The sequence below is a fragment of the Primulina tabacum genome, chromosome 17, assembly GCF_025594145.1.
Source record: "Primulina tabacum isolate GXHZ01 chromosome 17, ASM2559414v2, whole genome shotgun sequence".
In the NCBI taxonomy this organism is placed as follows: Eukaryota; Viridiplantae; Streptophyta; class Magnoliopsida; order Lamiales; family Gesneriaceae; genus Primulina; species Primulina tabacum.
The window spans coordinates 12,963,438-12,991,330 of record NC_134566.1 but is presented as its reverse complement, the minus strand read 5'-3'; the positions used below and the strand labels follow the sequence as shown (position 1 = coordinate 12,991,330).

Below are 27,893 nucleotides of genomic sequence, written 5' to 3'. Positions count from 1 at the left end.
TATTTCATTTTTCTCATTTCGCTTTCGAATAAAAACCCATTTGTATCCAACAGGTTTTACACCTTCAGGTGTAAGGACTATAGGTCCAAAAACATTACGTTTATTTAGCGAATTTAATTCAACCTGGATGGCATCTTTCCATTTTATCCAATCCTGCCGATTTTTACATTCACCAAAAGATTTTGGTTCATGATCTTCGTTATCATTTATGATGTCGATTGCCACATTATAAGAAAATATGTCATCAATTTCATCTATATCTTTTCGGTTCCATATTTTTCCAGTATTAATATAATTGATAGAGATTTCATGATTCTCGTCAGTTTGTGGTTCTGACAGAACATTTTCATCATCATGTGTTTCTTCAGGAACACCATTCTCTATTTTGTGATCATCATGTGTTTCTTCAGAAACGTCATTCTTTATTTTGTGATCATCGTGTTTCTCTATGAATTTTCTTTTTCGAGGATTTTTATCCTTGGAACCGACTGGCCTTCCACGCTTCAGGCGTTTAATGACATCATGAGTATCTTCCATTTGTTTCTTTGGAATTTCAATTCGAGCAGGGGCATTTGCAGCATGTATATATGATTTAGTTACCCCTTTTGTGTCAGCAAATGCATATGGTATTTGATTTGCTATTCTTTGCAAGTGTACAATTTGTTGTACATCTTTTTCACATTGTTTTGTTCTTGGATCCAGATGTAACAATGATGATACATACCATGTAATTTCCTTTTCGGTATATTTCTGTTCTCCCCCTAACATTGGGAAGATTTCCTCATTAAAATGACAATCAGCAAAACGTGCTGTGAACACGTCGCCTGTCTGAGGTTCAAGATATCGAATGATTGATGGACTATCATAACCGATATAAATTCCAACCTTTCTTTGAGGTCCCATTTTCTTTCGTTGCGGTGGTGCAATAGGCACATACACCATACATCCAAAAATTCTCAGATGAGAAATGTCTGGTTCTTTACCAAATGCAAGCTGCAATGGGGAGTATTTATGATATGCACTTGGTCTGATGCGAATTAATGAAGCAGCGTGTAAAATTGCATGTCCCCATATAGAAATAGGGAGCTTTGTTTTCATAATCATTGGTATAGCAATCATTTGCAGACGTTTAATCAATGATTCAGCCAATCCATTCTGTGTATGTACATGAGCAACAGGATGCTCAACAATGATTCCCATAGACATACAATAATCATTGAAAGTTTGGGAAGTAAATTCACCAGCATTATCAAGTCTAATTTTCTTAATTGTATAATCGGGAAATTGATTCCTCAATTTTATTATTTGAGCAAGTAATCTTGCAAATGCAACATTTCGAGTTGATAATAAACATACATGTGACCATCTGCTGGAGGCATCAATCAATACCATAAAGTATCTGAATGGTCCACATGGTGGATGGATTGGTCCACAAATATCACCCTGAATACGTTCAAGAAACATTGGTGATTCAGTTTGGATTTTGACTGGTGATGGTCTTATAATAAGTTTTCCAAGAGAACATGCTTTACATTGAAACTTATTATTCTGAAAGATCTTCTGGTCTTTCAGTGGATGACCATGTGTATTTTCTATAATTCTTCGCATCATTGTTGAACCAGGATGTCCCAATCGATCATGCCAATTGGTTAATATCGAAGAATTATCAACTACCATGTTTGATTCAATGAGACTTATCTGTGTATAATGCAATCCAGTAGGGAGCATTGGTAGTTTTTCAATCACATATTTCTTTCCTGATTTATATGTGATAAGACACATATATTTCTCATTCCCTTCATTCATTGTTTGAGTATCATACCCATGGGAATATATATCATTAAAACTCAACAAATTTCTTTTCGATTGTGGTGAATATAAAGCATCATTGATCAAAAATTTTGTACCATTAGGTAACAAAAATTGTGCTTTACCACATCCTTTAATCAAGTCTACAGGACCTGATATTGTATTTACCGTTGTTTTTGTTGGTTTTAGTTCCAAGAAATATCTTTTATCTCGGAGGATAGTGTGCGTTGTACCACTATCGGGTATGCAAACTTCAGCTTTGCTCATAGCATTTTCCATATTTGAACTTCAAAAAAATATGCAATGAAATAAATTACTTGCAATATATATTTAAATATAACACAAAAAACATTATTCTATGAATACATGAAAATAGATTATTGTACATTTATATTCTACCATTATATTGTTCATTTTCAGAGAAATCGTTGAGAAAATCTGCAGCATCAATATTGTTCATTTCTATCCCACCAACATATTGATCATTTCCAGAGAAATCATTCATAAAATCACCAGCATCAAAATGAGTTGAATCACTCAAACGGTCACTGCGTTCAGTGAAGTTGGTCTCCTTTTCTTTCCCCTTTAATGATTCTTTATAAAGTTTACAAAGGTGCTCAGGGGCTCGACAAACTTTGGACCAATGTCCTGGAGTACCACATCTGTAACAAGAACTTTCATATCTTTTTGAGTGCTTCTCATTAACACTTGTATTCTCATGATGCCTTTTCTGTGGATGGTTTGGGACGTTCTTTTGAGATGAGTTATAAAAATAACTATCTCGATTATTTTCAAAACCACGGCCTTGACCACGACCACGGCCAATTCCACGTCCACGTCCACGTCCACGACCTCGACCTCGACCTCGACCAAAATCTTGTCTTTGAATTTGATTTTGGTTTCCAGGTTTAAATTCATTTTTACTTACAGCATTTACTTCTGGAAATGCTGTTGATCCAGTGGGTCGGGACTGATGATTTCTCATTAATAGCTCGTTGTTTTTTTCCGCCACAAGAAGACAGGCGATGAGTTCAGAATATCTCGCGAATCCACGTACTCTATATTGTTGCTGTAGAGTAATATTTGATGCATGAAACGTGGAAATTGTTTTTTCAAGCATCTCAGATTCTGTGACCTCATGTCCACAAAATTTTAATTGCGAGATTATTCTATACATCGCCGAATTGTAATCACTGACTTTTTTAAAGTCTTGGAATCTCAATGTATTCCATTCATCCCGGGCGGTCGGAAGTATAACTTCTCTTATATGTTCGAATCTTTCTTTTAATCCCTTCCACAAAGCCATGGGATTTTTTTCAGTCAGATATTCACATTTCAATCCATCGTCGAGATGTCGACGCAAAAATATCATGGCTCTTGCCTTTTCTTGTGACGTGCATATGCCATTTTCTTTAATGGTCTCGCTTAGACCCAATGACTCAAGATGCATTTCTACATCTAGAGTCCATGGCATATAATTATTTCCCGTGATGTCGAGCGCAACAAATTCGAGCTTTGTTAAATTTGACATGGTGGTACTAAAAAAAATTACGATGCATTTTATTAGTTAATAATTATTGCAATACAAAGTAACGGATAAACAACAAGTACAAGTATTTGTAAAAATAAAGAAAACGCACGAGGAGGATATTCTCCGATAAATACAAGACTCGTGAGTATGACAACCAAAATAATTAAAAATATCATTGAGAAAGCCATCTTCTTTTTTCTTCGAAAAATTTGATGATGAATAATTTTTAGAGAAGAAGAGAAAGTTGGAGTAATGGAATGTGTTTGTGAGATCATATTTATAGGGCAAAAACTAGCCGTTTTTTACCAGTTATGACCGTTGGGGTACAAAAAAAATAAAAGTATGTATTTGTATAATTTTATGGTAATAATATGATATATATAATATTAGACATGTTTAAATAATTATGTAAATCATATCATAATATTATAATGAGTGTCATAATTTATTTTGTTTAAAAACCTTATAAGCTTTTATACTTGTCGTATCCCTTACCGGGAGTGTGGGATGTCGTCTTAACATCCTCCCAGGATTTATAACAAGTTTATGAAAAATTTATTTTTATTATTTCTAATAATAAAATTATATTATATATTAAATATATACACAATAAATAAATAACAGTAAAATAAATATTATTACTTTTGTTACCTTTTTCTTCTGTTTGGAGCTTGGAAAAAATATGGAGGACTTTTAGAGCTTCGTGCTGATAACGTGTTGTGAAAAAGTAAAAATTTATGGTAAAAAGTAAAAATCTCAAACTCTCAAAATTTACCAAACTACACACTTTATAATATTTTTCTCTCTACTCAATTGTGATTTTCTTCACAAATGAGATATCTATTTATAGGAAATCTTTACAAATAATCCAAAAATAAAATAAATCATTACCTACATCATCACACACTAATTTTCAATATTTACAACTCTAATTTTCAACATTCAAATATTCAATACACATATTTTAAATATTATTTTTCAATATATATATATTTTTAGGAGAAATTTGTATAAAGGGTATATGGTAAAAGGCCATTTTATATGGACTTTGCGCCTGCCTGTTGGAACCCAAGAATGGAAGCCCATAAACTACCAATCAACCCTAGAGGATAGTAAAGACAACCCCTAGAGGATAGTAAAGATCCAATCTTGATACCTTCTTCTTCTTCCACGCACCTAACTCTATCTATCTTCTCCTGTGGTGTGGCTGGCTGGCTGTATTCCTAGTTCCTGAACTAACGCGTCATGCCGGGTCCCGTCGAAGAAATTGAATCCCAGAAAAAGACGCAGGTATCCTTTCTAAGTTTTCTTCCGAGTTTTATGAGTTGGGATGATTTTTCTTTATTTTTTTTCAAGGATGAGCCGCTGGTGGAGGATGTGAAGGAAGATGATGACAACGAAGATGAAGCTGACGATTCTGATGATGAAGGTGATGACAAGGAAGATGGAACCCAAGGTTTGTGTTTTCTTTTCTCCTGTTCTTCTGTAAAGCTTTTGGCCATGAATGTAGTTTTCTTTGTTTACTCAAAATCTACATGTTTTGTGATACTAAATTAATAGTATAGGGCTGTATGGATTACTTATCCGAATTGCTATGCTTCACGAGAACTTCACGGGACATCCTTCTTGTTGTTGGCCGATTTGTGTTTGATTTAGGATGATAGATCACAGTTTTTTTTTGCTTTTGTACTGCATTTAGGATGTTGCTTATTGTTTTGTATCGCAGATCGTTTTCTTTTTCATTTTTGGTTTCGATTCTCTATCTAGTATATATTCTTGAGAATAATTGTATAAAAAAATTATTGTGCTTGGCAACATTCGAAATACTTTCTGCGGCATTTCTTTTACCTTTTGGCTTGTTAAAAAAATTTGAGCTTCTGGTGTCCTTGAAGTGGAGTTTCTTTGGCTGGAGAATTGAACAGGTTCTAAGCAGAGCAGAAGCGAGAAGAAGAGTCGTAAGGCAATGCTGAAACTAGGGATGAAACCTGTTACTGGAGTAAGCAGGGTCACAATCAAGAGAACCAAGAACGTAATCCCCCTATTACATTCTTTGTTCCCTTTTGTGATATACATTTTCAGATGCTAGTATAATCGCTACATCAATGATACTGCAGGTGTTATTTTTCATCTCAAAACCGGATGTATTCAAAAGCCCGAATTCTGAGACCTATGTCATTTTTGGGGAGGCTAAAATCGAGGATTTGAGCTCTCAGTTACAGTCACAGGCTGCCCAACAATTCAGGATGCCAGATATGGGCTCTGTGATGGCCAAGTCTGGAATAGGTGCTGCAACGGCTGGCCATGTGCATGCGGATGAAGAAGAGGAGGAGGTTGATGAGACGGGAGTCGAGGCTCGGGATATTGATTTGGTGATGACACAAGCAGGTGTTTCCAAGGCCAAGGCTGTGAAGGCTTTAAAGACTCACGATGGAGACATTGTGAGCGCCATCATGGAGTTGACAACCTGAATTCAGTCATGATTATTATATTTTCACACAAGGTTGAATGCATTTTGTGGTGATGATTTGGAATCAACGGTACACTGTTATTCACTATATTAATTGCTTCAGTGGACGATGGAATTGTCTTCTTCTTTCCTGTTTTGTTTGAATTTAGTTGCATCAAGAAAAGGGGCTCTATGCATTAAGATAAACCAAGTCAACTAATCGAACTTTTGAAATTACAAGTCTGCTATGTCAAAGAATTTTCTTACTGACCAAATGTTTGTCTTTCGGCCTATCAATACAAGAAAATATGTACTCATACATTTTATTTTCTACGAGTCTGGGATCTCAATTTCAGTTAATCAGTATCCTCGTAAGTCAGTACATTCAAAGAATCGGATCTAGGCTTACAGAAAATAAATAAAGATTTAGTACTTTCAAATAAGTAAAATCTCTGTGATGCAGGTCACATCAGCCTTGGGGGAAACCTCCCCGAGAAACGAAAACCCTTGCGGGAACACGAGAGAGAGGAAGCAGGATCATCCACATTCTGCGCCTCAAAAGCATTCACAATTTTTATTTTTGAAATGTTAAACAGGTCACTTTAGTAACTAGTAATGAATAATAGTTTAGATATATGTACTCCACTGTTAAAACAAGGGGTGGTGGCGCAGTTGGCTAGCGCGTAGGTCTCGACAAGACAACAGAAACGTTGAGTGGAACAAAATCAGATCATATCCATTATTAATTTATACACGACAGTCGTCCTAATAAAAAATTTACTCCCCCACATGCAATATATTCTGAAATCAAGACAACATTTGTCTGCCTATAGACTGTTTATCCCAGTCATATTACCCAAAAATAAAACGGTTCTCTTTGATTCATAATCTAAGTTACCACAATGTCCCAACAAGTGCGAGGATGAGACTCGTGGTGACAACTATCTTGGGCACATACAGATAGGGAGCAATCCCGGAGCGGACAGAAGGAACATATTCACGACTTCTATCAAGTTTCTTGGATTTGACATTTACGCTTCCGCTCAAATCATTGGACAGTTTCTCTTGATTTGATTCATCTGATGTTGATTCCTCTGGCTTATTCAAAGTGTGCAGATTCATATAATCGTCATCGATGTGATCTCGCTGAAATGGGTGAGTCGGGTAAGATGCTCCAACGGATCAGATCAACAATTTATAATGTTTGGGAATTTTGAGTGAGGATAATGGCTGTGATAGCACCTGCAAACAATGAAAAGAACTCGTGAATGGGCGTCTGGAGGGGTATCCGACGTGGCAACTCCGATGCTAAAGTCAGCAGGTTGAAGATGAACACAAGCAATATTTGAGAGAAAATATGTGTAATGCTTAGGAGTTCAAAGATTTCAGAATGTTTAAATGACATTAATACCTGCTATTTATAGTAGAAAATGGGGTAGGTACCTCGATTCTTGTGCCACCTACTAAGTATGGCAAGTCGGCTGCCCATACTTGTAGCTTCTGATGACTTCTAGGACACTCCAAGCCCAAGTTGTTCTGACATATTAGACTGCCTGTACCAATCACACTCGAGTATGGTGCAAGTTTCGAGGTGGCCCGGGTAATAGAGTACCCGATTACTTGTATGAGAGCCCGGGCTATGATGATTGCCCGGGAAGAAGTGGAATGCCCGGGAAGCTGGCTCTGATCTGGGCTTCCCAATTAATAAACCGGGTTAAAGACGACCCGGATCCTTATGGAGGTATCACCACCCATCCCTAAAATAGTCAGGCTAGAGCTTGACTCGCTGTCCCGATCAGTCATACTTGTACTTTTGTTGAAACATAATTTAGAGTGTGTAAGAGCATCGGAGGCTTCAAATGTCCTATAGATGAAATGGGATACCGGGGTCTGATACAACCCGGGTTTTGAATAAGGCGCCGGGGCCTCATATCTCCCGGGCTTAATAAATGGTGTCGGAGCCTCATATCTCCCGGGCTTTGAATATAGTGTCATTTAGTATTCTCGGGTAGTCCAAAAAGGTATCATTATTACCCATGCTTTAGCATTTATACCGCCAAAAATCGTTTCATATTCCGAGGATCCGATAAGTCTAACACATTGACATTCGTTCACGTCCTTTCATATGCCCGGTGCAATTTACGAGGGACATCTTGATCGTCCACGTGTATCTAGATTAGCGACCGAGATCTCCCCTCATCGCCTATAAATATATTAGCCCTCCTTTTTTTTCAAAAATTAATTTCAAATTCAAATTTGCGGCGAAGCTCTTGCAAATTTTCCTCTCATCTTTTCGGCGCGTAAACTCCTCCATCTCCGGCGACCTTGTGCCACTGCAACTAGTCCCTTCAAAACTCGTAAGTTACTTTTCTCTAATACATGTCTAATTCTACTTCTTCCACCTCAGGTGCCAATGCATGAGGCTCATCTGGGTATGAGTCCACCGCGATGCGCTCCGATTCCCCCCCTTCTCCTCCTCGCCATCGTTTTGCTCAAACTTCTAAAAAGCCTGCAGCCCACCAAACTAAACATTCTTCCCCGGGCACTTCCCGGGTCCTGAAGAAGGACAAGGGTAAGGGCAAAGCCCGTGCTTCTAACCATCCTTCTATTGAGGCCCCGGGAGTTCCTTGGTTCTCCTCAATGAGCAGCACTTTGCGCTCGGGGGCGGACGAGGAGCTCCGGGTTCTGGGGTCTATCCCTTCTGCTTTTTCCATTCTGATTCCCGGTCCTTCCGATAGAGCCAATAACCCTTCTCCCGGGTACACCACTTTCTTTCGGGACCAAGTCAGAAATGGTCTTCATTTTTCCCTCTCTCTGTTTTATATCGAGGTTGCTGAATTCTTTGGCGTACCCATTAACCAGTTCCATCCGAATTCTTTCCGCATTATGGCCTCGGCCTATATTCTTTTCAAAATGAATAATCTCCTTATCACTCCCCTTATTCTCCACTGTTTTTTCATTTGTAGACTGGGAGATAATGCTTTCTCCCTCACTGCCCGGCTAAATGCCCGGTTCCTTGACGACATCCCTTCTTCCCAGAAGAGGGGAAGGGAAGATTCTTTTATATTCGACTTTCGGGTCCTCTCTCTTGTTTAACAGAGTTTCTTACTTCCCTTCCTCAACAACCCACCCTTCCCCGGGCCTACAAATTTGAAGAGTTTTATACCCGAAGCCAAGACTTGGTAGAGGGCAAAAGATACTCCTCCTCTACCCTTATCTCCCAGGAGAATCTGGTTGCCTATGGGTTGAGTGTCCCGTGCTGAAGACCCCATAGATCGAGCCGATTGATGAGGCGGCTGGCTCGGGCTCTCAGCCCGGTAATTTTCTTTTCTTTGTCTTGTCTTTCCTATTCTTTATTTATGTTTGTCTTTTCTGATAACCTTTGTTTTTTCATAAATGCAGACAAGATGCAAGAAGCTTTCGCAAAAAAGTAGGAGGCTAAGCGGCTAGCCAAGGAGAAAAAACTGGCAGCACGGAAGGCTGCTGCTGAAAAGAGGAAACAAGCAGCCGAGGAGGCGGCGGCCCGGGAGAAGGAATTAGCCCGGGCAAATACTGAGCCAGAACGGGAGGTGCCTGGCTCCCTGGAGGATGAAGAAGATCATATCCCCCTTCGGCAGAGGAAACAAAAGGCTACCACAAGCCCAGAGTTGATTCTGGTTGAAGATGATCAGGCAGGAGGCCAAGGTTCCTCCCGGGCAAACCAATCCAACACCACTCCCCTCCAACAGGCCCTTAAGGAGCCACTCCAAGAGCCCCCCTATCCGAGCAGCCTACCCGGGCCAGCATCTTCACAGCAGGGGCTACGGCACTCGGGGTGAACCTTGTTAGGCAGATGCTGATTCCTGCCGAGGAGGCTTTTCTGAAGAGCTCCACCCCGGGTCCTCGGTTCCTCGATGGCTCCAACAGGCTTTTATCAGTAAGTTTCCTTACCCCTCTTTCCTTTTCTTTTGCTTGTTTGTTTCTAACCTCTTTCTTACAAAACAGGGCATGCAAATGCTGATATCAGCCTTCGAGGAGGTAGCTGCCATAGCTACTTCGGCAGGCTCCCCAAGTCCGGGCTTCCAGAGAGATCCATGATCGCCTCCAGGGAGAGATTGCCCGGCTGAAAGGGCTCCATGAAGAAGAAAAGGGTGCCCTTCACGCCTCCCTGGATGTAGCCCGAGATGATTTACAAGAAAGTCTTGCCCGGGAGAAATCCTTTCAAGAACACGTCTCGTTTCTTGAAGGCAAGAATAAATCCCTGACCGAGGGTATGACTGAGCAGACGTCCCGGGAGGATGCCGCGGAGGAGGCCTTGCCTGAGGCTGAGCGAAAGAGGGAGCAACTTCAGACCTCCTTCCTCACCTCCCCAGAATTCAAGGCAGCAGTTGAGGATCGGGCTTATCCTCTTTTCAAGACTGGTTTCAACAAATGTCGCAAACAATTTGAAGAGGCCGGGCTCTTGCCTAAGGATAAGTCTAACTTCCCAGACTTTTGGCTAGCCATTGCATCACTTCCAAAGGCCGGGGAGGAGGAGAAAGAAGACTCCGAGGATAAAGAAGATCAGCTAGGGTCCGAGCAACCGGACATAGAATAGGATTTGTACTTACGTTTTTCTTCTTTTTCCTTCTTTTACTTGTAATTCCTCGGCCTTCGGGCCTTCTTTTTTTAATGAAATCTTCATTTTCACTTTATCATTTTGCAGTCACATCCTGATAAATCTTCAAAGACCCGAGTAACATAATTGCTTGTGTACAAAATAATCAGGAAATTTTCTAAGTGTTGTGATTTAACCGGTAACTTCAAATGAGTACCCGAGATCTTGATCCTTATAATGAATAAAATACCTCATAATCAGTAAGTGACCCAGATGTAAGCAAACTTAAACCCGGATATAAAACAATCGTGCGTATAACCAAAATGGGAAAATCGGGCAATAAAGCAAATCTCGGGATTTAGATTGGTCGAGGTGTGGCGCCCAGAGCCAAGGTGTAGTGCCCTGGACTTATCAATAACAAGGTGCGGAGCCTTGGGCCGGGGAACATGTCCCGGGACTTGGGAATGGTCGAGGTGCGGAGCCCCGAGCCAGGGTGTAGTGCCCTGGGCTTATGAATAACCAAGGTGCGGAGCCTTGGGCCGGGGAGCATGTCCCGAGACTTGGGAATGGTCGAGGTGTGGTTCCCCGAGCCAGTGCATAGTGCCCTGGGCTTTTAAGAAACCAAGGTACGGAGCCTTGGGCCGGGGAGCATGTCCCGGGACTTGGGAATGGTCGAGGTGCGGAGCCCCGAGCCAGGGTGTAGTGCCCTGGGCTTATGAATAACCAAGGTGCGGAGCCTTGGGCAGGGAAGCATGTCCCGGGACTTGGGAATGGTCGAGGTGCGGAGCCCCGAGCCAGGGTGTAGTGCCATGGGCTTATGAATAACCAAGGTGCGGAGCCTTGGGCCATGGAGCATATCCCGGGACTTGGGAATGGTCGAGGTGTGGTTCCCCGAGCCAGGGTGTAGTGCCCTGGGCTTATGAATAACCAAGGTGCGGAGCCTTGGGCCGGGGAGCATGTCCCGGGACTTGGGAATGGTCGAGGTGTGGTTGCCCGAGCCAGGGTGTAGTGCCCTGAGCTTTTAAGAACCAAGGTACGGAGCCTTGGGCCGGGGAGCATGTCCCGGGACTTGGGAATGGTCGAGGTGCGGAGCCCCGAGCCAGGGTGTAGTGCCCTAGGCTTATGAATAACCAAGGTGCGGAGCCTTGGGCCGGGGAGCATGTCCCGGGACTTGGGAATGGTCGAGTTGTGGTTCCCCGAGCCAGGGTGTAGTGCCCTGGGCTTATGAAAATGTGTCAGGGCCTCGTGTCTCCCGGACTTTAGATATATGGTGCCGGGGCCTCAAATCTCCCGGACTTTTAACCTTTCTGCTCCTGCTGCTATATTAGTTTTATTAAAAATCAAATCACTAACCTGGAAATATTGAATCCGAATTCATTTCCGGTAGAGTGAAACTTCTCTGATTGAGCTAAAGTAGGTGACTAATATAGCTATATGCTACTGAGTGCATAGCAAATATTATTCCACGCCAATCCGGAATAACTGCTGAGCTTCGAACCCATATGAAAATCCCTGGATAAAATCTAAATGCCGAGCTGGTCGAACTTATATATTTGCCAAGCAAAGTTAGGCTTATTTTTGAATGGAAACCATATCTACGTCTCGAGCTCAATTTCCCACGGACGGCGCCAATGATGTGCTGTCGCTGAAATGGGTGAGCCGGGTAAGATGCTCCAACGGATCAGATCAACAATTTATAATGTTTGGGAATTTTGAGTGAGAATAATGGCTGTGATAGCACCTACAAACAATGAAAAGAACTCGTGAATGGGCGCCGGAGAGATATCCAGTATGGCCACTCCGATGCTAAAGTCAGCAGGTTGAAGATGAACACAAGCAATATTTGAGAGAAAATATGTGTAATGCTTAGGAGTTCAAAGATTTCAGAATGTTTAAATGACATTAATACCTGCTATTTATAGTAGAAAATGAGAAAGGTACCTCGATTCTTGTGCCACCTACTAAGTATGGCAAGTCGGCTACCCATACTTGTAGCTTCTGATGACTTCTAGGACACTCCAAGCCCAATTTGTTCTGACAGATTAGACTGCATTTACCAATCACACTCGAGTATGGTGCAAGTTTCGAGGTGGCCCCGGTAATAGAGTACCCGGTTACTTGTATGAGAGCCCGGGCTATGATGATTGCCCGGGAAGAAGTGGAATGCCCGGGAAGCTGGCTCTGATCTGGGTTTCTCAATTAATAAATCGGGTTAAAGACTACTCGAATCCTTATGGGGTATCAGTCATCCTGTAAAAAACAAAATTGTGAAAAAAATAATTCTTAGAATGGGCTTTACTGTTAATATTTGGTCATTTGTACGGTAAAAGTTCTCACCTCAGTCACTGCTGACTCTTCCTCATCTTTTACTTTGATGTCATTTGAATCTCCGCGAAGGGGGCACTGAGCCGGTCCAATTTCCAATATCATCTGCAAATGCATTCTCCTAGGAGCAATTCCATGTTCAGCAGAATCATGGGCATTTACTTGATTCGATGTTTGGCGTGTCCTCAACATGATTCCAGGTCTGGAAGAGCTGTTTCTGTCCACTGCAGGGCTATACCCACCATATTTTTCTACAGTCGGCGCACAGCTCGGCTCCTCTGGATAATTTAAAATAGAGTCCAAGAAGATGTCAATATCAGAAGCATTTGTTCCATATTGGAAAGGAATAGTATTTGGGTCGTCATTAATTTCCCCAGAGAAGCTATCGGTACACAAGTATGGGCTTCCAAGCTCCATTTGCATCTGTGAATGCATTGGTGAGAAGATTTTCCATTCCAGTGGCTCCTGAATAGGTGGACACAAGCCCAGTAATTTTTCCAAGTCTGGGTAGGGCTGTAGAAAAATATTAGCAAAAAGAAATGAAGAGCAGCGACTCAAATATCAATCACGATTCAGATCAAGTTAGAAGTTGGGTGGTTTCAAGTATGGCTCTTAATCTTTAGCTTACTGGGAAATATGATGAGTTTGAGTCTGTAATTGGAAATTTTTCCTCAGCTGGAGGTTGCATTTCAATGCTGCCGCCACACGCTTGTATAATAGCTTCTGATTGTTCATCAACAGCAGAAGACTTTGTGACAGTGGGAGAAGAGGCAATATTCTCAACTTGTTCGAGCTTTGAACTTTCGGTAGCATCATCTTGTTTGAGATCGCCCTTTTTAAACAGCCGGCAGAGTACAAAGGCCCCCTGTTAAAGGAATTCATACAACAAACCATCAATACACGAACTTCGAATTAAACCCACGTCATCTGTCTATCCAGAACTTCGAATTAAAGTGACTCTAAACAAAGTGATTCATGTAATAATTCGTTTCTTTAAGCAAATTAATGAAATATTCATTATTTCATTCCCCAATGCGGAGGTGATTTTTGAATTAAAAAGCTGCAAATATAGGCCACCATCTTGACTAATGTTTTGTTATTCAGCCCCAACCAAAACACTCGTAAAAACCTAGGAAACATTTCACCGTAACCCAAAACAAGATTTATTGCAAACAATGACGTTCCGACCTGACCAGGATGAGTTCCATCCAGCGATTTATCGGTAGCACGATACTCGTGAGTCGTGAATCACCCAATTATTCCTCTTGCCGTCAGGTGCACGGCCGCGGTAGAAAACGAGTCTTTTTCATCCCATAATAAATGAAATTGTTTAAGAAAAAAATAATATTCTTGGTCCAATAATTTGTTTAATTTTTTTGTTTTTGTAAATTAAATTTTTAAAGTTTGGTTTTGATATATTAAATTTTAATTTTCATTTATTTTGGTACAATTTTTGTATGACAGCTACAAGTCATCATTTTTCTAATTTATGTAAGAATTTTTAATGATATGTCGATATTTTTTAATGATAAACCTGGATCATAGCGATGGTTTTTTAAAAACCGTCGTTATTAGCGACGATTTTGAGTTAAACCGTCCCCAGTAGCAACGGTTTGTGCACAACCGTCGCTAGCGACGGGCTACAAAAACCGTCGCCGAATATTGCGACGGACTGAAATATAAACGTCGTCAAAGGCGACGGTCCAAAAACCCGTCGGGCTACAAAAACCGTCGCTGAATATTGCGACGGTTTTGTATTGCGACGGGTAAAAAACCCGTCGCCTAATATGGCGACGGACTTAAATATAAAAAAAACTCGTCGCACAAAATGGCTGACGGGTTTGTTCAAACAGTCGCAATATTAGCGACGGTTTATCAAAAACCATCGGTTTTCGATAAACCGTCACTTTAAAACCGTCGCCTACTAAAGTAAGCGACGGTTTATCAAAAATCGTCGCTATAATAGCGACGGTTTATCCTATAATCGTCGCTAATACAACTGTGTTTTTGTAGTGCTTTAATGCTTAAGGCAGAGGGGAAATTATTTTTGTCTCCTTTTTACTATGTCTTCTACTTTTCTTCCTCTTTTGTTATGTAATAATACCCAACTTCTTATCGTATGAATTATCAACTTGGAAATAAAGAAGAAAATCTCTTTGTTTTACTTGTAATTCTTAACTTGTTATCCTATGTATTATCAACTTTAGAAATAAAGAAGAAAATCCCTTTGTTTGTTTTTCTTGTTTCTTCTCTCCAAAAAAAAAAAGTTTGATTTTATTTTATTTATTTATTTTTTTAAAAAAAACTACTTCTTTTGATCATGGCTATAATTATGATGAGCATGTAATTATTCTTTATTCTATTCAACTTGCTTACATCACCCGCTATAAAAATAATGAACTTTTTGATAAGAAAAGAATGCGGTAAAGACATATTATGATCTCAACTATAGTCAATTATAGGGTTGAAAGAGGGACAATTACAAGTGCAAATGACTCGTAATGAGGCCACTCCTCTTTTCACAACTTATCAAAATAACGAGATCGAAACTCATCTCAATTGACAGAATGATCATGGACTCTCAATCAAGCCTCAGTCATCTGCCACCACAATATTAAATTCCACGAAATTTGGAATCTAGTCGATCGTAATCAAGCAGACATAGCATACGGAACAATCACAAATATCTGTTCAATCCACCCCTTTGCTCTCTCCCCTCTCGTAGAGTTATCAAATCTAGGCGGAAGATAACTACTAAATTGTGTCAAACTGAACTCACCAAACAATAAAGGAATGTGACAATGGATTAATATGCTCAAACACACTGTCAACCCCATCCATTTTCTCGCGTGGATGTACTTGTTTCTTAGTTGAGACTCATTGATCAAACGTTGTCGTCCATACGCAGATCAGGTGGCATACATACTAGCATCCAAGGGCAGTCAACAAAGTGTTTCTTTTGAATTCACAGATTTTGTACCCTCGTTATATTTCCCAAATATTGTAAATGTTGACAGGCTATAAAATTAATAAATGTTGCTTTCAAAAAAATAAATAATATGCAATAAAAAAATTTCTTTAATTTATTATCAACATCTAAGGATGGAGAAAATCAAGTGGCCAAACAAAACTTCATTAATGCATAGAATCCTATATGGATTTAGATTGGATCATTGGTATTTACATTCACTACATTTCATGTATTTGATACTCAATTTTCTTGACGTGTTATAATGTTTACACTTAATAAGATAGAAGTGTAACATACATAAAATATAAAAGTAAGTAGATATCAAATACATAAAATATAAAAAAGATAACGAAAATAATCTGATTAAGATTTACCGAAAATGTTCCGATAATGCTGTCTTAATGGATGGACTAAATTCCCCAGGGCCACAAACAGCCAAGCATTAAGTCATGGCATCTACCATACTCGATATATCCTTTTTGTAACACCCGAGCCAACAAACAGGGCTCTAAACAAAATCACATATGATTGACTTCATTATAGCCATTTATCTACTGAACAAGCCTTGATTTGAAACCCTAGCACAAATTTCATTATTTCCCCACGAAAAGTATGTCAAAACTAGTAATAAACAAAGAAATCAAAATAAGACATCAGCAATTAATCATTTCATGGTGATGCAGGCAAAAAAAAGAGGTAATCAAAATAAGACATCAGCAATTAATCATCTCACACTGCTCTTCTCAAGTCCTTAATAATCCTACAGAATTCCAAAACAAGATGTTTATGCAACAAAATCTGGATAATCATCTCTTTTTTGATACCAAGCTTCGACGTTCAGCCTCTTTCTCAGCAACTACAACATAGAACTCCGCACCAAGCATCTCATGTATGTCAACATTCAAAGCTACGCTTAGATTAATGACTTCCATTGTATTTTCAACTGTGATCATGAAGCCTAAGGTAGACAACACTCGGATGGCATTTGTCGTCCTGCATATGCGCTGCCTCGTCTCAAGTGGGGTGCATGTTTCTTCTGATTCTTCATTGTTTATCATGTTCCAAGATTTATTTTGTTCTTCAGATTTGTTTGATAGATCGTCTATCGTGTCGTCTCTCACTTCGACATGTTCACCAACCCAAATGAATCCATTACAACCCAGTATCAGATCAACTCCATATTGGTCTAGATGGTAGAAATGCTGTTTACGTTTCTTCACTAGATAAGGGGGAACAGAAAGTAACTGACCACTCTTGAGCTGAAACAAAAAGAGAAGGCAATTGAGTAACATAAAATCAAGTAATTTTAGAATAGATATGAGGATGGTTGAGGTTATGGGTTACCCAGAAAACTTGCTGCAGCTGCATCTATTTCACGAGGATCACCAATTTCAAAAAGCAAATTAAGATGAACTTGACAAACGTAACATGATTAAGTAAATATAATCAACGGTGGATGCTTGCAAAGATAAACAGATATGTGATGCTAACGTGTTTTTGCAATTAGGTGTATAAGAAAATTTATCAAGCAATCTCTGACATTGTACCAACGTAAATCTTCACAGATAATGTGATGAACAAGTTTAAGATACTTTTGGATAAAAGATTCATCAAGCATTCTATGGTATCAATGGAAATCTTCGATACTTTTGGATTAAAGATTCATCAAGCATTCTATGGTATCAATGGAAATCTTCACTGGTATAATAGCTTTAACAACTTTTTAGATCAAATGGAATATCAATACCGCCATTAGATCATAGTTTTCTGAAAATAGTTACACAACGCACCACTGCTGCTCACATATTGAACAAATATTATAAACATACCTTTCCATACTTCTGGCTTCTGGCTTGTAGGTGTAGGCAGCCGTCATGCTGGAAGCCACGAACTTCAGCCTGAAACCAGTTAGAAACTTAAGAGGCAATATATAATGTCAAACAAAAAATATCATCCTTGATTGCTAAATATAGTGGGTTTTGCAAGAATTAACTTTCAAGAATACTAAACCACATAAAAATAAAAATTTGAGATCTGCTGGTTCGTGCACAAGAATATTCAAGGAGCTTACACAGAGAACATCATTCTCTTCAAAAACACTGCGCATATTGAGTTCATCAACTGCAGTTCTTCGTCTCTGAAACCCAAATGCATGAAATCAAAAACGAGCACATAAGTAAGAATGAATGAGGCCCAACAAACTGCAGTGGTCGGATTGAAACCAATTACTACTAGAAATTTCACATGGATAGCGCGTGATAACTTCAACAGGAATCTTGTTTAGCCAACTATATTCGGAAGTGTATGCTGACTCCTAACAATGCAGCAAAAAGATGACACAACAGCCAAAAAAACGACCTCAACCATCAGTATCTTGATCCTTTCAGCACTCCTCGCATATTGTTCACAATATTTAAAACCAAAAGCACCAAAAGTACCTGGATGCCATCTGGCAGGTTCATTGACGAGAGCATCAACACTGCATCCTGGCTAAAGTTGATCTCCAATCTCCAGCGCTTTGGTGCAACCTTAAATTAAAAAGAACAAAAGCTTTTCAGTTAGGCTTGATCAGCCTCGGTGTACTTATGCTTCATTTTTATAGACAGGTCTCCTTAGTCCCCATCGCTTGGGGTTCTCTTAAAAAAAAGCAGATTAACGAAAAAAATTCTGCATCCCTTGATGGATCTCATTAAGAGTTCACATAAAACAACAGATTCATATCATAAAGGAAACAGATATGGTAGATAATATACACTGTTAATGTCTATCCAGGTCTTATAAAATGTCAACAATACTCATTAAAATTGGGTTTAAATAATCTGACGATCAAGAACTACACAAGAGAAAAAAAATTACCTCAATAACACGGCCGACTATGATATCACCAATTTCAGGCTTGTACCTACGACAAAATGAAACACAGATAAATATACAATTCTCAAGATCAAACTATTCAGGTGAAAAACAACAATTAAACCTGGCTCTCAAAGTCCTAACATAAACAAGCTTGTTCACGCGCTCAACCACTCCGCATATGGTCGCCACCACGCGTCCGCCCATCTCTGTTGTCCCATGGCCCCTTAATTCCACAGAAAGAAGATCAAAATTAGGAAAAGCTCTTCACTACAGTAAAGGAAAAAAGTAGAGGATTAAGATATGGTTGAAAATACTTGAGAATGGCGTCTTCATTATTGACAGAAATATCGTCGGCCACTGTGACGGAGGCGTCAGAATTTTGTTTTGAGGATAGCGACTCCAGTTGCTCTAAAGCTCTGTCGAGTCTAAGATTCTGGTGTTTACTCAGTGTAAATTGAATGCCTCTCATCGTGTTTCGTGCTTTGAAAGAGTCAAATTCTTTAAATTCGAAACCTTGGTAAAACCCTAAATTTTGGGTAGCAAATGAGAACGGAATACGGCGGTGTCGGCGTCGGAGCAGCAGCGTCGAGGCAGAGGCAGATATGCACAACACTGGACTGGGCCAGAGGCAGAGACGCAGTGGCTAAGCAGCAATAGGGATTTTAATTATGCACATGGCATGGGCATTTGGATGATGGATTTGGGCTAAACCTTGACTAGATGTGCCTTCATTAAACCTAAAAAATAATAGGCATTATATTTGTCGGGATCGGGTACCCAAAACACTACTCCACAGAAAAAATTATACTTGAACATGACATTTTCGAAAATTACCCGACCCAGTCCCAGAAACCCGAGAAACTTTCTCAAACCGGAAGCCTCAAAACCGAGGAAATGACTTTATTTTTCATGGAGAGAATATACTAAAAATCTATTGTTAACAGGGTTTTCAGTGTAGACATCTTCTGTGAAAATATTTTGAATAAAAAGTGTAAGGAAATTTTGAGAATAAAGATAATTTGAGAACATAGAAATTTTAAGGCAAATGAGAAGAAAATTTCTAGGGTTTAAAGATAATTTATTTGTATGATTTAATGGGGCAGCTACAACAAAATATGTGTCAGTTATGTTGTGGATTGGAATTTCAAAATTTGAAAAGAATTTTAAGAGCCGTCGAAACCCTGGCGAAGCTCTGCACATTTATGTTTACATGTTTAATAAATAAAATATAATTTCCGATAAAAAAAACTAGCTCAATGAAACGACAGTTTTTAATCTATCTAGTAAAAAAACTCATGCATGATTTACCAAATTAATAATCTACTACGCTAAATTTCATAAATAAACTACTACGCAAAAATTAAATATTAAATTAAATGTAAAGAAAACGCTTTAAAAACCTGACTGCGCGAAGATATGCAGATTCACGTAACACTGGAAGATCACACCGACGAGCAAATCTACGAAATTAATAGGAAAAAATGTTAGTACAAAGTAAAAAAACCGAAACTTGTCTAAACAAATTGATAGAGTTTCGCTACTACCCGAGAAGAAACGCGTAAATCGCTGAAGAAAATGTTCGGGAACATCGGTATATATAGAATCATAGCGACGGTGTTTGCAAAACCGTCGCCATTAGCGACGATTTTGAGTTACACCGTCGCCAATAGCGACCGTTTTTTCCAACCGTTGCCGATGGATTACAATCGTCGCTAGTGGCGACGGTAGATGAAACCGTCGATAATAGCGACGGTATATGCAAATTGTCGCTGAATATTAGCGATGGTTTATCATAAAATAGCGACGGGATGCAACATTTCCTAGCGCGCTTTTGAAGCGCTTTTTACCCTTTTTTTTCAAAATTATATTTAGTGGATAACTTTCAACTCAAGTATTCTAAATCATATGATAGCCCAAATACTATGTATCGATCTCTTTCATATATATAGCATTGGCATTACTAGATGTGCGTGATCGACATATTCAAGTAAAAAACGACTATGAAAATTATCATAGCTGCTGAATTTTTAAAATTTATTATATATCTCGAGCTACAATATATACCAAAAAACATGCATGATTATGTGAAATTATAAGTAGCTCATCAATAATAATAATCATTATTTACAAGCATGATGATGGAATGCCAAGCATGCTACATGCTTAATCATCTTCAAAAGTTTACAAAGATTTTATATGGTCCACCAAAAATAGAAAATCATAATCATGAATTGTAAATATCAATAATTAACTGATGTTTCTGATATCAATATCTCAAATTTAGAACGAAATCTCATCTAGGAGCAAGAAACTATGGTTTACACTCTTTAATATGTTTGCTCATCTAGGACCAAGAAACTATGGTTTACACTCTTTAATATTTTTTTAATGAAAAAAAAAATGTGAAATAAATGCTATCTGTTACACTAGCTTGGTGTCTTTTGGTAGTTTACTAATAATATATTTTTATATTAACTTGTCTAATTTTTTGTTTTCGTAAATTAAATTTTTAAAGTTTGGTTTTGATATATTAAATTTTAATTTTCGTTTATTTTGGTACAATTTTTGTATGACAGCTACAAGTCATCATTTTTCTAATTTACGTAAGAATTTTTAATGATATGTCGATATTTTTTAATGATAAACCTGAATCATAGCGACGGTTTTGAGATAAACCGTCGCCAGTAGCAATGGTGTTTAACAAACAGATCGACGACAGTTTGTGCACAACCGTCGCCAAAAAAAAATACGTCGCTAATAGCGATGGGCTAAAAAATTATCGCCGAATATTGCGACGGTTTTGTATTATACCGTCGCACATGCGACGGGTTTTCGTCAGGTAAAAAACCCGTCGCCTACTATGGCGACGGACTTAAATATAAACGTCGCCAAAGGCGACGGTCTAAAAACTCGTCGCACAAAATGGCAACGGATTTGTTCGAACAGTCGCAATATTAGCGACGGTTTCTCAAAAACCGTCGCTAATATTGCGACTGTTCGAACAAACCCGTCGCCGTGCGACGAGTTTTTAGACCGTCGCCTTTGGCGAGCGACGGTTTTTGATAAACCGTCGCTTACTTTAGTAGGCGACGGTTTTATTAAAAACAGCCGCTACTAAAGCGACGGTTTAACAAAAATCGTCGCTATAATAGCGAAGGTTTATCTTATAAATGTCGCTAATCCAACTGTCTTTTTGTAGTGCCTTAATGCTTAAGGCAGAGGGAAAATTATTTTTGTCTACTTTTTACTATGTCTTCTTCCTCTTTTGTTATGTAATAATTCTTAACTTCTTATCCTATGAATTATCAACTTGGAAATAAAGAAGAAAATCCCTTTGTTTTATTTGTAATTCTTAACTTCTTATCCTATGTATTATCAACTTTAGAAACAAAGAAGAAAATCCCTTTGTTTTGCTAAGTTTTCCTTGTTTCTTCTTTCCAAAAAAAGAAAAGTTTGATTTTATTTTATTTATTTATTTTTTAAAAAAAACTACTTCTTTTGATGATGGCTATATTTATGATGAGCATGGAATTATTCTTTATTCTATTCAACTTGCTTACATCACCCGCTATAAAAATAATGAACTTTTTGATAAGAAAAGAATGCGGTAAAGACATATTTTGATCTCAACTATAGTCAATTATAGGGTTGAAAGAGGGACAATTACAAGTGCAAATGACTTATAATGAGGCCACTCCTCTTTTCACAACTTATAAAGATAACGAGATCGAAACTCATCTCAATGACAGAATGACCATGGACTCTCAATCCAGCCTCAGTCATCTGCCACCACAATATTAAATTCCACGAAAGTTGGAATCTAGTCGATCGTAATCAAGTAGACATAGCATACGGAGCAATCACAAATACCTGTTCAATCCACCCCTCCGCTCTCTCCCCTCTCGTAGAGTGATCAAATCTAGGCGGAAGAAGTCGCTCTGATACCAAATTTCACGGCCCAGCCCACTTGTGATATTGTCTGCTTTGGCTCGAGGCCTCGCGGCTTTGAAAGGCTTCAAAAGGGTTGCTACATGCTCATTTAAATCCCCAACATTTCTCTCGTTGTTTAGTGATGTGAGGTTTCGCCTAAGGGCCTTCACCCCCCCTTTCGGGACTCAGCGTCCTCGCTGAGGTTTGCATCACCATCCCAAAATCATGCGGAATCACTCTGATACCAAATATCATGGCCCAGCTCACTTGTGATATTGTCCGCTTTGGCCCGAGGCCTTACGGCTTTAAAACGCGTCACAAGGGGTTGCTACATACTCATTTAAATGTCCAGCATCTCTCCCGTGATTTAAATGACGAGCCAAACCTACTTCTCCATTCTTGCTCATACGAGTCCGAAATTAACCCCTCCTTCAAAACTTTATTAAGCTTTTCAGGGCTCAAAGTTTTAACACTTATCTTCCCTAAGCTTCCAATAAATGCTCGATTGTTTATCAGACAATAAATGCCTCCAATTTTCAATTAATTGGGCCTACCAAGCTCATTAATTTTATATGGGTCAAGCATGATAACCTCTTTTGCCCTGCATTCATCTAGCAGATATAAATATTTCTTAGACGGGTAATTTCTCTTTCACTACAAAAAAAATGATCAGGCTTGCATTTTTTTGGCTATCAAAATTGAAATCCGTTGATTCCAACTTCGCTTTTGGTAGTTTAATGGGCGTCGCAGCAGCTATCAACATATTTTCCTTCGCGGAAGAGACGTTGGAGAGGGACGGAATGCTGAAGAAGGGGAAGGACGCGAAGAGAGAGAAGATGAACAGGAAGAACGGAGATAGAATTGAACGGATGTTGTTTCATAACAACCTCCTAACATTGCTATCTCAACTGATGAAAATTGAAAAGAAGGAGTTGCAGGAAAAAGGTGAATTCATTAACATTAATAGTAACAATTGTATTTTGTGATTAATTTTTTCATTGATTGTAGAAATGGCGTTCCACCACCACCGGCAGCACCAGCAAGTCAGGATAGAGCACCAGCTCTTCAAACAAAAGGTTCTGGTTATGAAGAGTAAAATAGGTCCCTGATTAGGTCTTGCTAACTTTGTGTGTGAGAAAGTGAATTTCTGCTGTGGAAGTTTTCATATGTGTTGTACACAATTCCACCTTATGTCAATTTTACATGCACATTTAAATGCTCACATCTCTCCCGTGGTTTAGCAATGTGGGATTTTGCCTAAAAGCCTTCACCCCCCCTTTCGGGACTCAGCGTCCTAGCTGAGGTTTGCCCCACCATCCCAAACCCAAGCGGAGTTGCTCCGATACCAAATGTCACGGACCAACCCTCTTGTAATATTTTTCGCTTTGGCCGGAGGCCTCACGGCTTTAAAACGCGTCACAAAAGATTGCAACACGCTCATTTAAATGCCCAACATCTCTCCCGTGATTTAGCGTTGTAGGATTTCTCCCAAAGGCCTTCACCCGCCTTTCGGGACTCAGCGTCCTCGCTAAGGTTTGCCCCACCATCCCAAACCCACGCGGAGTCGTTCTGATACCAAATTTCACGGTCCAACCCACTTGTGATATTGTCTGCTTTGCCTCGAGGCCTCACGGCTTTGAAACGCGTCACAAGAGATCGCTACATGTTCATTTAAATGCCCAGCATCTCTCCCGTGGTTTAGCGATGTGGGGTTTCGCCTAAGGGCATTCACCCCCCTCTTTCGGGACTCAGCGTCCTCGCTGAGGTTTGCCTAACCATCCCAAAACCACGCAAAGTCGCTCTTATACCAAATGTTATGGCTTAGCCCACTTGTGATATTGTCCGCTTTGGCCCGAGGCCTTACGGCTTTAAAACGCGTCACAAGGGTTTGCTACACACTAATTTAAATGCCCAGCATCTCTCCCGTGATTTAAATGCCGAGCCAAACCTACTTCTCCATTCTTGACCATACGAGTCCGAAATTTACCCCTCCTTCAAAACTTTATTAAGCATTCCAGGTCTCAAAGTTTTAACACTTATCTTCCCCTAAGTTTCCAAAAAATTCTCGATTGTTTATCAAACAACGAATGCCTCCAATTTCCCATTAATTGGGCCTACCAAGCTCACTAATTTTATATTGGCGAAGCCTGATAATCTCTTTTGCCCTGCCTTCATTTAGCCGATATAAATATTTTTTAGACGGGTAATCTCTCTTTCATGACCAAAAAAATGATCGGGCTTGCATTTTTTTGGCTATCAAAATTGAAATCCGTTGATTCCAACTTCGCTTTTGGTAGTGTAATGGGCGTCGCAGTAGCTATCAACATATTTTCCTTCACGGAGGAGACCTGGAGAAGGACGGAATGCTGAAGGAGGAGAAGGACGCGCAGAGAGAGAAGATGAACAGGAAGAACAAAAGATAGAATTGAACGGATGTTTTTTCGTAACAACCTCCTAACAATGCTATCTCAACTAATGAAAATTGAAAAGAAGGAGCTGCAGGAAAGAGGTGAATTCATTTAGATTAATAGTAACAATTGTATTTTGTGATTAATTTTTTCATTGATTGTAGAAATGGCGTTTCACCACCACCGGCAGCAGCAACAAGTCAGGATAGAGCACCAGCTCTTCAAACAACAGGTTCTGGTTATGAAGAGCAAAATAGGTCCCTGATTATGTTTTGCTAACTGTGTGTGTGAGAAAGTGAATTTCTGCTGTGGAAGTTCTTGTGTATGTATTGTACACAATTCCACTTTATGTCAATTTTACACGCACATTTAAATGCTCAGCATCTCTCCCGTGGTTTAGTGATGTGGGGTTTCGCCTAAGGGCCTTCACCACCCCCCCTTTCGACACTCAGCGTCCTCGCTGAGGTTTGCCTCACCATCCCAAAATCACGCGAAGTTGCTCTGATACCAAATGTCATGGCACAGCCCACTTGTGATATTGTCCGCTTTGGGCCGAGGCCTTATGGCTTTAAAACGCGTCACAAGGGGTTGCTACATACTCATTTAAATGTCCAGCATATCTCCCGTGATTTAAATGACGAGCCAAACCTACTTCTCCATTCTTGCTCATACGAGTCCGAAATTAACCCCTCCTTCAAAACTTTATTAAGCTTTTCATGGCTCAAAGTTTTAACACTTATCTTCCCTAAGCTTCCAATAAATGCTCGATTGTTTATCAGACAATAAATGCCTCCAATTTTCAATTAATTGGGCCTACCAAGCTCATTAATTTTATATGGGTCAAGCATGATAATCTCTTTTGCCCTGCATTCATCTAGCAGATATAAATATTTCTTAGACGGGTAATCTCTCTTTCATGACTAAAAAATGATCGGGCTTGCATTTTTTTGGCTATCAAAATTGAAATCCGTTGATTCCAACTTCGCTTTTGGTAGTGTAATGGGCTTCGCAGCAACTATCAACATATTTTCCTTCGCGGAGGAGACGCTGGAGAGGGACGGGATGCTTAAGGAGGAGAAGGACGCGCAAAGAGAGAAGAAGAACAGGAAGAACGAAGATAGAATTGAACTGATGTTGTTCCATAACAACCTCCTAACAATGCTATCTCAACTAATGAAAATTGAAAATAAGAAGCTGCAGGAAAGAGGCGAATTCATTAACATTAATAGTAACAATTGTATTTTGTGATTAATTTTTTCATTGATTGTAGAAACGGCGTTCCACCACCACCGGCAGCAGCAACAAGTGAGGATAGAGCACCAACTCTTCAAACAACATGTTCTGGTTATGAAGAGCAAAATAGGTCACTGATTATGTCTTGCTAACTGTGTGTGTGAGAAAGTGAATTTCTGCGGTGGAAGTTCTTGTGTATGTGTTGTACACAATTCCACCTTATGTCAATTTTACACGCACATTTAAAAGCCCAGCATCTCTCCCGTGGTTTAGTGATGTGGGATTTTGCCTAAGGGTCTTCACCCCCCTTTCGGAACTCAGCGTCCTAGCTGAGGTTTGCCCCACCATCCGAAACCCACGCGGAGTCGCTCTGATACCAAATGTCACGGCTCAACCCTCTTGTAATATTGTCCGCTTTAGCCTGAGGCCTCACGACTTTAAAACGCATCACAAGAGGTTGCTACACGCTCATTTAAATGTCCAGCATCTCTCCCGTGATTTAGCGCTGTGGGATTTCGCCTAAGGACCTTCACCCCCCTTTCGTGACTCAGTGTCCTCGATGAGATTTGCCCCACCATCCCAATCCCACGCAAAGTCACTATGATACCAAATTTCACGGCCCAACCCACTTGTGATATTGTCTGCTTTGCCTCGAGGCCTCACGGCTTTGAAACGCGTCACAAGGTGTTGCTACATGCTCATTTAAATGCACAGCATCTCTCCTGTGGTTTAGCGATGTGGGGTTTCGCCTAAGGTTCTTCACCCCCCTTTCGGGACTCAGAGTCCTCGCTGAGGTTTTCCCCACCATCCCAAAACCATGCGGAGTCGCTCTGATACCAAATGTCATGGTCCAGCCTACTTGTGATATTGTCCGCTTTGGCCCGAGGCCTTACGACTTTAAAACGCGTCACAAGGGGTTGCTGCACACTTATTTAAATACCCAGCATCTCTCCCGTGATTTAAATGCCGAGCCAAACCTTTTTCTCCATTCTTGCCCATTCGAGTCCGAAATTAACCCCTCCTTCAAAACTTTATGAAGCTTTCAAGGGCTCAAAGTTTTAACACTTATCTTCCCTTAAGCTTCCCACAAATGCTCGATTGTTTATCAGACAACAAATGCCTCCAATTTCTCATTAATTGGGCCTACCAAGCTCACTAATTTTATATGGGTCAAGCCTGATAATCTCTTTTGCCCTGTCTTCATCTAGCCGATATAGCCGATATAAATATTTCTTAGACGGGTAATCTCTCTTTCACGACAAAAAAAATGATCGGGCTTGCATTTTTTTGGCTTTCAAAATTGAAATCTATTGATTCAAACTTCGCTTTTGGTAGTGTAATGGGCGTCGCAGCAGCTATCAACATATTTTCCTTCGCGGAGGAGACGCTGGAGAGGGACGGAATGCTGAAGGAGGAGAAGGACGCGTAGAGATAGAAAATGAAGAGGAATAACGAAGATAGAATTGAACGGATGTTGTTTCATAACAACCTCCTAGTAATGCTATCTCAGCTGATGAAAATTGAAGAGAATGAGCTGCATGAAAGAGGTGAATTCATTAACATTAATAGTAAAACTTGTATTTTGTGATTAATTTTTTCATTGATTGTATAAATGGTGTTGCACCACCACCGGCAGCAGCAGCAAGTCAGGATAGAGCACCAGCTCTTCAAACAACAGGTTCTGATTATGAATAGCAAAATAGGTCCCTGATTATGTCTTGCTAACTGTGCGTGAGAAAGTGAATTTCTGCGGTGGAAGTTCTTGTGTATGTGTTGTACACAATTCCACCTTATGTTAATTTTACACG

General features: G+C 39.7%; 2 protein-coding genes and 1 pseudogene across 2 annotated transcripts; 1 reads left to right on the top strand and 2 right to left on the bottom strand.

Annotated features, from left to right (window-relative positions):
- Positions 1-4,444: 4,444 nt before the first annotated feature.
- On the top strand, positions 4,445-5,936 carry LOC142531480 (nascent polypeptide-associated complex subunit alpha-like protein 2). The gene is made up of 4 exons (XM_075637612.1): positions 4,445-4,630; positions 4,697-4,796; positions 5,263-5,369; positions 5,455-5,936. Exons 1-4 carry the CDS (start codon positions 4,586-4,588, stop codon positions 5,806-5,808), a joined length of 606 nt encoding a protein of 201 aa, XP_075493727.1. The 5' UTR covers positions 4,445-4,585; the 3' UTR covers positions 5,809-5,936.
- A 565-nt stretch (positions 5,937-6,501) lies between these two features.
- Positions 6,502-15,524, bottom strand: LOC142530507 (NAC domain-containing protein 91-like; annotated as a pseudogene).
- A 774-nt stretch (positions 15,525-16,298) lies between these two features.
- On the bottom strand, positions 16,299-19,126 carry LOC142530804 (exosome complex component RRP4 homolog). The gene is made up of 7 exons (XM_075636645.1): positions 18,829-19,126; positions 18,636-18,737; positions 18,515-18,560; positions 18,097-18,186; positions 17,730-17,795; positions 17,488-17,556; positions 16,299-16,917 (listed from the first exon to the last, which is right to left on the bottom strand). The coding sequence occupies exons 1-7, from the start codon at positions 18,981-18,983 to the stop codon at positions 16,465-16,467; spliced, it is 981 nt and encodes a 326-aa protein (XP_075492760.1). The 5' UTR covers positions 18,984-19,126; the 3' UTR covers positions 16,299-16,464.
- Positions 19,127-27,893: the final 8,767 nt, after the last annotated feature.

Coding starts and splice junctions, on each gene's coding strand:
- LOC142530804 (XM_075636645.1), bottom strand. CDS start 18,983: ATGAGAGGCATTCAATTTACACTGAGTAAACACCAGAATCTTAGACTC. Junction 17,557..17,729: donor AAGAGAATGATGTTCTCTGT/GTAAGCTCCTTG, acceptor AACTGGTTTCAG/GCTGAAGTTCGTGGCTTCCA. Junction 16,918..17,487: donor GAAGCCAGAAGTATGGAAAG/GTATGTTTATAA, acceptor TTTTTGTTTCAG/CTCAAGAGTGGTCAGTTACT.
- LOC142531480 (XM_075637612.1), top strand. CDS start 4,586: ATGCCGGGTCCCGTCGAAGAAATTGAATCCCAGAAAAAGACGCAG. Junction 4,797..5,262: donor CAAGGAAGATGGAACCCAAG/GTTTGTGTTTTC, acceptor AGAATTGAACAG/GTTCTAAGCAGAGCAGAAGC. Junction 5,370..5,454: donor CAATCAAGAGAACCAAGAAC/GTAATCCCCCTA, acceptor ATGATACTGCAG/GTGTTATTTTTCATCTCAAA.